General features: G+C 56.8%; 1 protein-coding gene across 1 annotated transcript; it reads right to left on the bottom strand.

The window, feature by feature from the left end:
• Positions 1 to 5284: 5284 nt before the first annotated feature.
• On the bottom strand, positions 5285 to 5596 carry SMIM32 (small integral membrane protein 32). The gene has a single exon (XM_040621963.1). It carries the CDS (start codon positions 5594 to 5596, stop codon positions 5285 to 5287), a length of 312 nt encoding a protein of 103 aa, XP_040477897.1.
• Between the last annotated feature and the right edge of the window lie 8974 nt (positions 5597 to 14570).

Raw genomic sequence — 14570 nt, 5'->3', positions numbered from 1 at the left:
TCCCTGAGTGCTTTTACCCCAGGCTGAGCTTTGAGCTGTGGCAGGGCTGGCAGCTGGCCTTGTGGAAGGCAGAGCTAACAGCTGAGTGTTTTTGACCCCTGTCCATCTAGTTCGGGTTCTCCGATCAGTGTGGACGGTGGAGAAGCAGCAGAAGTGGAGAATGGAGACCTGAAGCAATAGACTCTGCTGCTGTTTTCTTGAATGTATTTTTTTTCTGGTGTGGAGCAGTATCCAGGTGGTTTGCTCGTTCGTTCAGCTAGTATTAGAAGTCAGGCGTAGGGTAAAGGGAATAAAACAAAAGTTCTTTCCTTCAAGGATCTTCATTCTGGTTGATGGAGACACAGAACAAGAACAATAAAATATATAGGGTAGTAGGAAATTTTAAGGAGAAAATGTAGGAAAGGGAGTTTTGAAACATCCAGGGTTGGGGGAGGAAGATTGTTGAAGTTTTAGATCAAGGATCCAGGGAAAGTCGCATTGAGAAGAAAATCTTTGATCCAAATTCAGGAAGAGGTGAGGAAGTCAATGTGTGAAGCAGTGATTTAACTGCTTCTTAGTCAAGACAATCCAGAAAGCATGAATGATGCTGCAAAGATCTCTGCTTCCCTGAAGGAAGAAGCGTGATTCATGCAGTAATAGCTAAGTGTACAAACTTAAATTGCACGTTCTTTCGTCTCTGCGGGAGACACAGTAATAACTGAGGTGTTACATAGATGGAGACAGGAAATGTCAGTTGCTAACAACTTTGTGGATTACCACCTCCAGGAAAGTGGCCACTTGAAGGGCCAATCAATAAGGAGAGTTCAACTCAGTATTTTATCTGATACAAGTTTAGTTTAAGGCAGAAAATCAAAGGCAAAGCGTTCAGATGAAGAACCCACAGGCAAATTCACCTTAAGCCTCTAGCTCTGTCTTTCCACTCTATTTTCATTCAACCAAAACTCAGTGTCTCTTTCGTGTTTAACACTTGGCTAGGCATTGGGGAAGAAGCAGTGACCAGGGCGGATGTTGTCCCTGACCTCATACAACTTACAGGGTAGGAGGGGGAGAGGCATTAGGCTCTGAATTGCACAGTTATTTAATAGTTATGATAAGAGAGCTGACTGGGGGCTGTGGCCGAAGGGAACTGATCTCCTTTTGAGGAGGAGATCTGTCAGACCTGAAGGATGAGAAGGCACTAGCAAGATGCGGGAGGGGAGACAAATAGCTCAAGCAGGAGACCTTAGGGCTTGAAAGACCACCGTGACTGGAACTTTACATCAAAAACTAGGGTTGTACTGTATGGTGACTAACAGAATAAAAAAATATTATTAAAAAAGGCCACCGTGACTAGAGCCTGGGGTACGAAGGAATGTGAGGAGGTGAGGCTGGAGCGGTTGGTGGGGGCCACATGGTGCTGGGTCTTGAAGGCCAAGCTTAGGGCTTTGTTTTAAATCCAGAGGGCCAGGAAAAGCCATCGGAGTATAAGCTGGAGCTGGAACCACGTACTGGGCTCGGAGGTTGCTTTGGAGAGAGGCAGAAGTGAATGTCGGGCTTGGAATCCAGGTGGTAGAGCTGGAGAGGCGTAGATGCGGTGGAGTGGTGTCTGGAAGGTGATGGATTGCATGTGGGAGGATGAAGAGTTTGGGGTCAAGAACGACCACCGCGGCTTTGACTTTGGGCCACCAGATGCTGGTGCAATACTGAGTGGGTGGAGACTGGAGGAAGATGTGCTGTTTATCGAAAGGTGATGATTCTCAGACATGCGGAGTCTGAGGTTCCCCAGGAGCTGTCCAAGTGGAGATACCGAGTGGGCCCAGGGATAAGGTCGGGAGCGAGTCATTTGAAAAGCCCCTGAAGCCATGAGAGTGGATGAGCTGGTTTACCGAGACTGTGCAGAGAGAAAAAACCCAGGACAGCTGCCCTCCAACCCTGGGCGGGACTGCCGGAAAGGGACAGGCTTAGGGACTGCAAGTCCTTGGGGGGAGCAGTTACGTTAGTGCTGCTGCAAACACCTGGCACGGTCCTCCTCGTTAGCAATAGGGAGGGCTCCCATCCAGAGAGCTTACTGTGTGACACGCATGAGCCAAGCACATCACCTGCCGTGGCTCACACCATGTTGAGAACCCTGTGAGCCAGGTGCTCGCCATTTCACAGGTGAGCAAAGTGAGGCTCCCAGAAATCCAGGAACACAGTCAAGGTGTAGCGTGGGTGGCCCAGGTCAGATTCCCACCCAGGGGCAGGACTGAGGCTCTCAGTCCCTACACTCTGCTGCTTCTTCCTGGTTCCTGGCTTCTGCAGCCACCTTCCCTGATTTCCACCCTCCCCTTTTAGCCTGCCCTGTCCAGCTCACTCCAGAGGCGGCTTCAAGGGTTCATGGGATTGTTGGAAGAGCAAAGGACAGAAGGATATGTGTGTATGGACCTACCTCCCTGCTTCCCCCATCTACGTGTCCATTTGCCACATTGTACTCCACTGACCCTGCCCGTCAGGAGAGGGTAGACATGAACTCAGCCACATCCCTGCTTTCCAGGGAAGAATCTGGGGCTAGGGTCCAACATGAGAAAGGCCTGTTACTGCTCAACTAGTCTGACACTGGCCTAGAGAGAGAATGAAAGTATTTGGGGTCACAGTGCTGGCAAAAGCAGCACCCCAGTCTAGTTCTTCTCATGGACCCCGCCTGGTTCCTAGAGTCCATCTCTGCGTAGGCCCTGTTACCTAAGAGTTTATTTCAAAAGGAACTGTGTTTTTGAAGTGGCCAAGCCATTGGCTCAGGTGGCTGAAGCGGCTGCAAGCCTGCAGACACACAGAGATGCTTTCCAGGCTGGCTCCATCTTACCACTGCTCAAGTTCCACCTCCTGAGGCCTTGGGCCAGTATGGTACCAAGGGATCTCAAAAGCCTCCTGTATCACTCGGGCTCTGGCTGATTCTGGCCCAGGAACCACAGGTGACCTCTGAGCCAGTCATATTTCCCCCTGCAGGGCCCAGCCTTTGCATTGGTTTCTGGTCACCGGAGACTGAGCCCTAGTGACAGCACGTACTGTTTGGGGGTCAGCTTCGCCTTTCCGCACGGCCGCCTCCAGCCTGAGGCTCAGAGTAAGAGCTAACGTTTGGGGGCTAGCGAGCCAGCATGTTACATTTGTTACCACGTTTCCAACCTGTAGAGCTGGGTGACAGAATACCCATTTCACAGATGAGGAAGCAGCCTGGAGTCACATAGCCAGTGAGCGGCCATTTAAAGCCGTCCGACTCCAGAGCTTGTGCCTTTAGAGCTGCCTGTCGGGAGATGTGCACAAGGGGTAGTCTGTCTCTTCATAGTCTCCTACTCCTCTCAGCCCCCAGATCAAGGCCGAAAAAGGGTCCCCCTTATCAGCAGTGTGCTATTTCTTTACACCGGCCAGGGGGCCTCGTATTTCCTTACATTTGTGTCATTTCATCTTCTCTGCAGCCAAGGGTCATGCAGATGAGTGGGGTGACCGTTAGGACAAGCTGGAGAGGTTTGGCTACGTTTCCGAAGACCCAACTAAAATGTTCTGTGAGGTCTTCATAGAATGAGCACCATTAGCACGGAACGAACACCGTCAGTGTTAGCTTTCCAAGACCTGGTTAATCAAGCCCAACGTGAGCCCTTGTCTCCTGCTCATTGGTCCTGCTTCCTGGGATAGGCGCCAGGAGGGAATCTCGGGCGCTCGCTAGCTGAGGGGAAACAGCGCTGGGGAGCCCTGGCCTAAGACTCCATCCAGCCCCAGCAAATCCCTCCCCTTCCCCCTTGGCTGGGGTCCTTAGGCAACCCTTATTAAAGGTTTGCCGAATCCTGTGTCTGTCTGCATTTGCCCTGATGCAACATCCTAGCGTCTTCAGATTCTCAAACCCCGAGTGACCCTCAGGTGGTTTAGCACTCCTGAATTAGATAAACTACCACATCTTTTTTTAGTCACACATTCTCTAAGCTCTAGTGCCCTACTGAGCCAGGTAACTCCTGAAACTATTTTAAACCCCCCTAAAGTAGACTCCCTAGAATTAGGTTAACTTTGAAAATGGTCAAGGTTATCACAAATCTTTCTGTTTATTCTCTCTCAGCTTCTCTTCAATCACCCCTCATAGCTGGCTTTATTCACACACTGCTTTCTCCCCTGTGCTCTCCCGAGCCGGCTTCTGCCTACTTTGGGAAGAAAAGCTGAGCAGCTGATCCCATCTCTGGACCCAGGTCCTTCCATCACCAGATGGTTCTGGCCCAGAACTGGCTCTTGGTAGGGCTCAGGCCCAAGCGTCTCTGACAGCGAGCAAGAGGACCGGGTGGAAGGAAGCGCCTGTAGGAAGGTCTCCATGGAGCCTTCACAGGGAATGTATTTTAGCAGATGAGGCAGCAGTTCCTCTTTGAGACCAGCTCTGAAAACACTTCCCCAGAACAACTGACTGACTGAGGCTGGGGAAAAGCTGGAGAGGAGGAAGTAGCATTAAAACTGACCTGGGTCAAGGCCAAGTAGGAGGCGGATTGCGCTTGAGGGTCGCTGCACCCGCTCGCCAGGCCCTAATCCCCTTTTCCAAAGTGGCGCAACCAAAGACCAGAGCGTTCTCAGCACTGGGTCTAATTCGGTGAGGTTTTATTGTAGAGTGAGGGACGCGGATCCCCGACCACCGTGCGTTGCAGGTGCGACCCTGTCCTCTAGACCAGCTTCCCCTCTGCCCGTGCCCACAGAGAAATCAGAGCCCTTGGACCCGGGCGGGACCTACTGAAACTCGGCATCCCCTCGCTTCCCCCGGGCGACGCAGCCCCCCAAAGGCATCTTTTCCAAGTCCGGCTGAGTTCACGCTCGGATTGGGGGGGGAGGGGTCCTCGGTGCCAAAGAGAGGAAGAGGCGGCAGTAGCCGCGGGAAGACAGCCGCGGGGCCAGGGAGTCCGGACAGGCAGCTCCCGGCTAGTTGCGCCCTAGCCGAGCCGTGCCTGCCCCTTCCTTGTGCAAAGCAGGGCAGTCGGCAGGCTCCTGCGTCCTGGCTGGCTCGCCGTCTTTCAGGAAGGTAGCCGGGCTAGACCCGCTGTCCGGAGGGAAGAAAGACTCCGCTAGGGGATCGGAACCCTGGTAGCCCGCGGCCGCTAGGATCACGCCCCTGCGCAGCCTGCGAACGCCTCCCGCTCCCTTTACGCCCCGGTGGCCGCTCGAGGTCGCAAAAGGTCTTTGGGTCAGGGCGCGGCTTTCCCCGGGGCCAGCGACCCCGGCCGTCCGGCTCGCCCGGCCCAGCTCCTCCCGGCGGCCGCCGGTGAGACGGGGACACTGCGGCTGCCGGCCCTGGCTCCCCCCGCCGCTACACCGGCCGCGACTTCCAGGGCGCGCGGGCGTCGCGCAGCGAACGGTCGTGGGGCAGCGCGGCGAAGGCCGAGTGGCGCAGCTGGCAGCCGATGAAGAGGACGACGAGCGCCACGGACAGCAGCAGCAGGAAGAAGAGCAGCAGGTAGGTGGGCAGGTCGGGCTTTGTGGCCGCGCCGTCCCTCATGCCGCGCGCCGTGGCCAGCTCCAGCGGCAAAGCGCCCTCTGCCTTGACCGTGGCTGCCAGGGCCAGCGCGCCGCCTCCAGCCGCCTCGGGGCCGGCCGTGGCGTTGAACACGTCTCCGTACATGGCCCGCGGGGCAGCCGACCCCGGTCGGACCGCCTCACTTGGTGTCGCGCCGACCAGCGCCGCCGGGCGCCTCCATGGCGCGCTCCTCCCGCCCTGCTGCGCGCACCTGACCCGGAGCCGGTGCCTTCGGGTCAGCCCGGGCCGCGCCGCTCCCTCGCCTCCGCGCTCAGCTGCGGTCCCCGCGGGGCGGCGGGCCCCGGGGCTCCGAGGTGGACGGCCCTGCGCCCTTGACCCTCGGGCTTTCCCTAGGTCCTGCCGTCGCCCCCCGCGGTGCCAATTACCCGGCTCTCGGGTTTGGAGCCGCGCTCTGGGCTCCGGCCCCCAGCTCCGGTCAGCTCCGGGCTCGGGGCTCCCCTAGGCTGCAGCGGCGGCGAGAGGTGCCCGGCGAGTGTGGCCGCAGTTCGGGGTGACTGCTGAGCGCCCGGACGCCAGATGCACCGAGAGCGGGTGACGGGGAGTCCTCCTGCGCCGCCGTGGCCGCTGCGTCTCGGAGCAGGCAGTCCTGCAGCCGCGAGTCCCCGCTCAGACGCCTGGTGTGCGGCGAGCCTGTCCCCACTTGCTTTGGCTGCTGCGCTCCTGTCTTGAGCAGGCGACTGCGCTCCGAGGCGGCTCCGAGCGCGCTCAGGTCCCCAGCGGGGGGGTGGGGGGCGGGACTGACAGCGGCTGCCCCCAGGGAGCAGCTGCCAACCAATGGGGCGAGAGAGGACACACTGCGACTGCACTGGCCTGGCCTCACATCACTTAAGGCCAGAGGGACACACAGAGAGAGGGACGGAGGAAAAATAGGGTTACAGAAAGACTGATGGACAAAGAAATGGTTACAGACCTATGAAGAGAGACTAGGCAAAACAGAGACAGCAGACCAACTCAGAGGCAAGGCTCAGCAGGACGTGGACACCTGCTTCCATTCTTCTCCTTGATATTCTCCCTCCTAGCATAGCCAGGTTGGCGCGGAGCCCCACTGGCTGCTGGGTAGCGCAGGCAGGACACACTGCCTCCAGGGGGGTCGGGGGCAGTGGCAGAGGCACTCCCTGACAAGCTGGGACTGGTGCTGTGGCCTGAAGCTGCGTGTGCTCCCCCCACTGTGAGCTCACTCACTCAGCTCCCCTTGCCTGGTCTCTGCTGGCACAGGGGGCAGGAGCGGGTTGTGAGGGTGGTGATGGCCCACCTGACCTGCCAGCCCTGGCAAAGGCCAGGTGGCCAGAAGAGAGGTGAGCCGTCAATGGGACAGAGGGTTTCTCCTGGTCCAAATTCTTCCCTTCGTTTGAGAAACTGTCTAAGCCCCCCAGACTGGACTAAGAACTGCTGCCCCGGCTGCCAGAGCCCCTGCACCTCTTCGGAAGCACTGACCGCCCTGGACTATCACTGACTGGGCCAGAGCTGGGGGGCCGCGGGTGAGAAGCCCAGGGCAGGAAACTATGGAGGCCCTCGCTTTCGGGGTCCTGCACGTGCACAGTCGGAGCTGAGTGTACCTCCTTCCGCTTTGCACCCTAGATACCTCACCCCTCCCCAGAGTCTCAGTTCTGTGGCCCGGCCACTTGTCTGAGATCCCTACAGGGTCAGCCATGTTCATAGCTGTGTCTCTCACCCCGTCCTGAGGCGCAGTGCGTGGGGAGAGTTTGGTGAGCCCTGGCTGAGTGAACAGAAGGAAGAGATAAGGTAGTTCTTCCCCTTGCCCTGACCACACCTGGCCACAAGCCTAACATGACCAACCGAGGTGGGCAAGGCCAATCATGGCCAGAGGTCATTCCCATAAATCCCATCTCAGCCCGGGAGAAACACCTGTGCAACCTCTTTGTCTAACACCGACGTTAGGGTCCAAGACCTGACTCTCCAGAGTGTTCGACTGCTAGCCAAGTGAGGCCTCCGGCTCTGCAGGTCCTGGGTGGTACTTTCCTCTGGGTCCCACAGATGGGTGGAGGGGGCCCTCCCCAGGGAGATGGATGTGCGTGCATGGCGTGGACAGCAGGACCTGGCAGGAAGGAGCACGGCCTCCTCCACCCACCTTAGTTCTGGGGAGCTGCCCGAGGTGCTTCTAGGGCACAGGATGCTGAGCCCCGAGGCCTGGCTGATGCTTAGGCCAATCCCTTATTTTCCTGGAGGGAAAGCTGGCTCTGAGAGGAGCAAGGCTTACGCATGTTAGCACAAGACAGCCACCACATTAAGAGTGATGCGGTGGCCATGGGAGGGGGCTGCTCGAATGGGGGGAGGTAGCCCTTTCTCTGAAGGCCTGACCTATTTTGGACGGCATTTTTCTCAGCCAGCAGGATCCCAGGGGACATTATGCGAAATCAGAGCAGGCTTCCTCCCGGACCCTGGGGGAGGGTCAGCACGCGGCCTGGATGGAAGAGATTTTGTTCAGGCGAAGACCCTGCCGTCGCGGTTCCCTGGGTCTTGGTGAGGCTAGAACGGTAGGGCTTGAATAGCTGGGGTTGGGATTTTGCCTGGGGTTTCCTCTTTGCTTTGAATGGGGAGTCACGTGGCCCTGCGCTCCCTACGTCATCTCTGCGCGACCCATGAGTTCAGGTAAGACCCTAGGTGAGGGCAGGAAGCCGGGGCGGCTCAGCTGGGCGGTCCTCAGTGGAGTCTGGGGCAGGCTCCAGACCTTTGGGCTCTAAAATGAGGGATTGTGGGAAGTGAATTCTGGTCATGCTCTGGAAACATGCCATAAGCATCAGGAAGTGGGCACGGAGCAGGGGAGCGTGCAAAGCTTTTGGTGTGGATGCAGGGTCCCTGCAGTGCCCTTGCTCGTGAATGGGGGAGGGGACATCTCTGAACCTGGGGTCCTTGGCGCGCTCACCCCTTCCCCGCAGCTGCTGCTCTTCAGCATCAGATTGCGTGTTGCGGAAGTGACCCATGCAAAGGCTTGTAGCCTGTGAGTGGCGGAGCTGAGGCTGGAACCTAGGCAGCCATGGCTCCAGAGGCCATGCCCTTCACCGTGACCATGACCGCGTCCACGGGCAGAGCTGCCACTCACGGGCTTCTTCCCACAGGCCAAGCTCCAGCCTGGGCTTCAGCGTGGTCTTTCTCCCCACGGGGACGTGGGAGCGAGGCACTGCTGGGTCCTCCCTCTCCCCAAGGAGGAAGCTGCAGCCTCTCGAAGTGGTGTCGCTTGCCGAGGCCCACACAGCTGGGTCCCGAGGCAAGGGAGCCCAGATCCCGCAGCCTGTGCTCGTCCGCCCCGTCTCCAGCTGCTGCTTCCCGGGAGACACCAGCCAGAGAGCGTGTGGTCCAGCTGCCTGGCATTTTGGTCAAGTTGGAGAAGGTATCTTGCCCTTTTTTGGGGGTCTTTTGGTCTCGAAGCGGGGAGGGCACTGTTTCTTTTCCGAAAGATATTCAGAGCCCTGGGAGGGCAGTCACGTTCCCCGAACGTCCCCGGGCGGGAAAGTAAACAAGGCCGGTGCTGAGTGAATGCAGAGATGAAGTTTACACAGCTTGTTACACAAGCCAGAGCGACCTTCCATTAAGGGAGCTTTGTGTACTCGTACATTTAAGTCTTGGAAAAGATTATAAAGGGGCTCGGAGTTGGCTTTGACAGGCAGGGGTCACGGGGCCAGGACCCCAGAGCGACCTCGTCCCCATTACGTGGTTGCCGAGCGACACGCGCTCCCTGCGCCCTGGCCTGTCTGTGGAGGGCCAGGCAGGCCAGACGAGGGTGCCTCTCCTGCCACGACTGGGCCATTTGGCAGCTGCTTAATGGAAACTGGGGAGACTAGGAGCATTAGAGCCCCAGGATTCCATAAATTGTGCTGCGTGGCCCGTGCAGCGGGGTGAAGCTATTTCTGGTTCTCCTGCAAGTGAGGGGAATTATTATTGAACGGTTCCACGTCCCCAAGAGGCTGGGTGCAGGTCAAGGGTGAAATGTTGGGGTCAGGGTTCGCTGCCGCTGGAGTGGCTTTCCGTGGCCGCTGTGGGCTGTGCCTGTTTCTCTGTGAATGCCGAGGGTGCCCTTGCTTGCAGACCTCTTCTTTTTAACCATGGCCCCCTGCACTGGTTTAGTTTTGTTTTGTTTTTTACAGATGGCTTCAGCAACCACAGTGGCTGGTGACTTAAGGTTGCATTTTAGAATGACCCTTTTAAGAACTAAATAGCAAGCAGGCTAAGCCCAGCTCTGAAACACAGTGTTTTTCCAAGGGGGAAACAGGCAGTATTGGGCCTTGGGGAATGGTCAGGCCGGACCTTGTGAGGGGCTGCAGCCTGGTCTGGGGCACAGGATGCCTGGGGAAAGGATGGGGTGTGAGCGTGCGGCCAGCTGCAAGGAGAGTGCTCACAGATGTCCTCCTCCCAGAAAGGGCATCTCCACCTCTGTCCTCTGGTGCCATGGGCCTGCGGCTTCTCTTGCTGGATTAGAGGGTGGGATGGAGAGAGTCAGTGACAAGATTCATGGGGCTGGCTGGGGCTGGGGCTGGAGACGCCTGGAAGTAGGCGTGAGTAAACTTGGTGTGCAGGTGCTGGTAGGTGGCTCTGACTCTGGTGATGGGATGACCCTGGGTGTACCAGGTTTTGGACAAAGTCTCACTGATTATGCCTTGATATTCTTCTCTATGGCTCCACCAACATGTGACCTCAGCTGCCTCTCTGGATGCCTTTAGCTGTGTGGCCTCTAGCTAAGCAGGCCGCAGAGACACAAAGCTTCCAAGGCTGCTGAGACTGATGATGACCAGTTGCCGCCCCCTGAGCTGGATCACTGAGACTTTTCCGGAAAGGACAGAGGTTTGCATGATAGTGAAGCTCCACTCCCCCTGCTGCTTGGACCCAACCAGTGTGGGTGGTGTGGAGTCAATGAGTGGGGTTGCTGCATGCAAAGGAGCAGGCCACCATTTGGGCCAAGAAAGGGAAGTAGGCCAAAGCTGGGACAGAGCCAGCATGTACCAAAAGGAGCAGCAGGACTTAGAACAGGGCTGGTGTTTGGAATCAGTAGCCAGGCTCAGGGGCACCTGGCAGTCTGGCTGGGTCCTCTGGTCCTGCCCTTGTATTTCCAGACGGGGTGTGGGGGTACCTGGCTCGTGAGGTTACACTTGGGGAGAGATTGGGCACCAGATGGGGTGTCTCTGGCCTGGAAGTAGAGACAGGCAGCAAGGTGAGGCAGAAGGTCTGTTCAGCCAATTGGGAGCCCCCCTCCCAACTTGTTCCATCTGCGGCATTGAGGGAGAACTACTTCATGGAAATGTCTGGAACTTGGTGGTGATGTCAGGGCACAAGAACTCATTCAGGAAGAGGTGGTTCTTTTCTAGGATTGTATTTCCTAAGACTGAGTGCGCGTCCGTCAGGTGGGATGGAGCACGACTTCAGATTGCCCGTTGGTAAAGCATTAAACATCCCTGAATCACAGGATGCAAGCATTATTGGCTTCTAATCTCCTCTAATTATTCTGCCTGTGGCAAGAAGAAAAATCCAGTTGGGCCCTGTGTCAGGTCAGGTCCACCAAGAAGCGCGTGCCAGAGATTTACTGGCGGAAATGCCTGTGGCAGACCAAAGGTGCGGGAGGCAGGGTAGGCAGGAGGGCTTTCTGATCACGGTGCAGCCTGGGGCTCGTGAGAACAGAGGGCAAGGAAGGACTTGGCAGGGAGCGCCTCCGACTAAAACTGCCTCGGCCCGGCCAGGGGTTTCCTGTCGGGCGGGATGTGTGCAGCTGCGGGCAGGTTGGGCTCTGTGTGTGGTCAAGAGGCGAGTCCCTTTTCCCCTGCCCGGGCTGGGCTGGTGGCCTTTTGCAGAGGGCTGTAGAAGCCGGGAGGCAGGGTTAGGTGCCAGGGGCTGAAGTCCCCAGGAAGCCTCACCTCTCCTCAGAAGCCCCCTCTGCTAGCCCTGGCCCCAGCTAAGCCTTCCTCTTTCCTGGGTGGGTGTGACCCAGGCGGTCTCCGGCTGTTGGCAGCACGTTTTGACCACGTGTCTCACATTCAGAATCTTCTAAGGCTGAGAGTCACGCCCTTGAGTTTTCGTCCATGAGTCTGGGCCAAGGTCAGAGCCCACTGTCTCCCCTATCCTCCCACCGCGGCCAGGGCCTTGTGCCTGTTGGCCAGCAATGTAGGGTCCGTGAGGGCCCCGGGCTATGTGTCGTGGCTGGGTCTTCTCTCTCTCTCTCTCTCTGTCTCCTCGCCGTTGGCATTTCCATCCGGACTGCTCCTGCCTGGGGGCTGAGCCCCGCTGCCAGACTCTGACGTTACAGTAGCCTCTTGCCCTTCCTCGTCCCTCTGCAGCCCGTCCTCAGGGGGAGAGCAAGGTTTGGTGCGGCCCTTGTGCATCTTAGGGGCTGTCTTGGAGAATAACACCACAAAATTAGGTTTTCAAGTGAGTATTTACGTAGAAAGAGAAACAGAATCAAAATAAATTACGGATCGTAGAAAGCTGACAAAGATCCAAAATGTGTGAGAACGGTCCAGACGGCCTTCGGGTGCCCCATGCGTCCTCATTTCCCTTCTGTAGCCACGGTTCCTGCTACCAGGCGTGTAGGAACACCTCNGCGGGGGGGGGGGGGGGTCCTCCACCCCTGACCTTGAACCTCTGTGTCCTGGCACCAGGGAGCCCAGAGAGCGGGTGGTGGGCGTGGTCCTGGGGATGACCAGGGTGGCAGAGGGAGCTGTAGGGGAAGACGGCAGTCTCACCTGATAAAATGCCTTCCCTTTGCAAATTATACAGGTGAACCTGAGCTGGGGCCCCCAAGCTCAAGCTTTGTGGACCTCGTGGTAGACCCACCTCCATCCTTCCCGGGTACACTCCCCTGCCAGCACGAGCCCAGATCACCTTCAGGTCACTGCCGGAGTCAAGGACTTACAGTGGCTCCCACTGACCTTTTTAAAGTCAAACTCATTTCCTCTTATTTTTATACTGGTTATCAGAGTAGTATTTGGTCATTATCTGGAAAATATAGACAAGGGTAAAGAAGGAAATAAAAGTCATCCTGGAGACAAGCAGTAGCAATTTAGAATTCTACTCTTCTCCCGTCTCCTGCTAGGAACTTGACATGACACCGATGGCAGAAAGGTTGGAACGTGCAGCATCAGCACATGGGCTCGAATTATGTTCCTCCCTTCAGTCTGGTGGGTTGTTCGAGAATATTCCTGTTTATCAGCCTCCATTATTGTTTCTACCCAGGGTCCTTTAGAGCTCAGATGAGGGCCTGGCTAGTGGATGCAGCACCTTTGTCGACTCGATATGTGAGATGCTGGCTCCAGCATGTTTGCGGCGGTGGGGAGGGGTGTTTCCACGCTTGCTGACCGAGATCGGTGAGGCTGAGCATTCCCAAGAACAGACAAACTGAAGGACTAGTTCTGCTTCCGACTGTGTCAGGGCTGCCTGATGTCTGGGGTATGGGAAGTAAGAAAGGCAGGGGGCCTGCCCCAAAGGAAGGACTGGAAAGGGCCCCTGGGCTCAACCTTCTGAGGATTCAGGTATGGCTGCACCTGTACCTGGGGAGTAGAGGAATGGCCCTGGGTGGCCTGCAGCCCCCACCATGGCTGAGGGCGGCACCAGCTAGACAGACCTGGTTTGAGCCAGCAAGAAGCTCTGGGACTGGGGACCTACCTGCAGGAAGGGGTGTCACCAGCTCCTGCCATCACTACATCCTTCTCTGAGCTGCCTCTAGAGTGAGCACTCTGGGTGGGCTTTGGGGAGCTGGGCCAGGTCTCTGGGTAGGCCTTGGGGAGCTGCGCCAGGTTGGGAAGCTGCAGCAGGCACCGGCTTGAGCTCTGCCTCCAAGTCCTGCTCCTGTGCTGAGTCCTGGGTGCAGTTAGAAGCCCGACTTCCATCTTAGGGGATTAGTCCTGGCCCTGCAAGGACAGGTACCCTTCCCTACTCACCTCCCTCCCCAAAGACCAGGCCAAGCCTGCAAACCCCGTCCTCCAGAGAAGGCTCTTGCTGAGGCCCTGGCGGCTGGGCTGGGCCTTCTGCAGACCCTGTCTTCATGGGCACAAATCCTCAAGTCACTTTTTTAAGTTAATGGGAAGGTGGGATAGGAGAGACATCCTTCCAACAACAGTCAATTTTCATGTCCCTCCCCCCACCTATGCTTAAAATATAGGGAAGGGTTTCCATCCTTGACTAGAAAGAGGGAGGAAAACCCAAATTTACAGAATCTGGAATCATAATCCTTCAGGGTTTGAAATGATGTTTTCTTTTTTTCCCCAAGGTTGGTTGGTTGGTTGGTTTTAAACAACTTGGTGTCTTTCCCATAAAAGTGTTAGGGGGCCCGATAATTTAAATTTTGGGTAAGCTCCTCCCTACAGCCAGTCACCCTGCTCCCACCCTGCCCCTTGGCCGGTGTCTGGGGAACGGCTCTGTCCTCCCTCCTGGTGGTGACTGCACCTCTGGTCCTGACGGATCCAGAGGCCCCCGGGCCGAAGGGGCCACACATGTGGGATAGGAGCAAGAAAGGCCTCACAACCAAAGAAGCAGCAACTGCTTATGAAAACAATCTGAGAAAATATCCTTTTTGCTCTGTCAGTTCCTGACAGGGAAGGAAGGACAGATATGCCCACGGCCTGATTTATGAGGAAATGTGATTATTTAAAAAAAGTTTTAAGTGAGAGAACTGAAGCTGTCCTTTAAGTGGCATTTTAAAACCTAAATTGGAAACGACATTAGCATTGCCATTTTGTGCTGAGGCCACAGAAATCCGACCTGCTCTTCTGCGTTGGGAATTTTGGGGGTGTCCTGCAGGGAGGCACGTGTGGGCCCCGCAGCCTGTCGATGCTGAGGAAGGGCTTGCCTCCCCCACCCCCCCACCAAGGAGGCTGCCCGTGGGCTCGCTCTGCTGGGTAAGAGAAGTGGGCTGAATGACTCGAATTGTTTGGTCCTTCTTTATGAAGGCCTTTAAGATGCTGCTCCCCCAGAGATGGTGTTGTGTGGATTTTCTCAGCGTCTCAACCAGAACCAAATAGGGGAAAAGAGGAGATGCTTGGGGGTGTCAGGGGCATTCTGAGATAGGGCCTCCACCATCCAGCCCAGCTGGGCCCTGAATTCGCCCACCTAGGCAAGA

Source organism: Ursus maritimus, unplaced genomic scaffold, assembly GCF_017311325.1.
Source record: "Ursus maritimus isolate PB19 unplaced genomic scaffold, ASM1731132v1 scaffold_5, whole genome shotgun sequence".
Classification (NCBI taxonomy): Eukaryota; Metazoa; Chordata; class Mammalia; order Carnivora; family Ursidae; genus Ursus; species Ursus maritimus.
Note: the sequence above shows the minus strand (reverse complement) of the source record. Positions and strands in the feature narration are given on the sequence as shown.

Coding starts and splice junctions, on each gene's coding strand:
- SMIM32 (XM_040621963.1), bottom strand. CDS start 5,596: ATGTACGGAGACGTGTTCAACGCCACGGCCGGCCCCGAGGCGGCTGGA.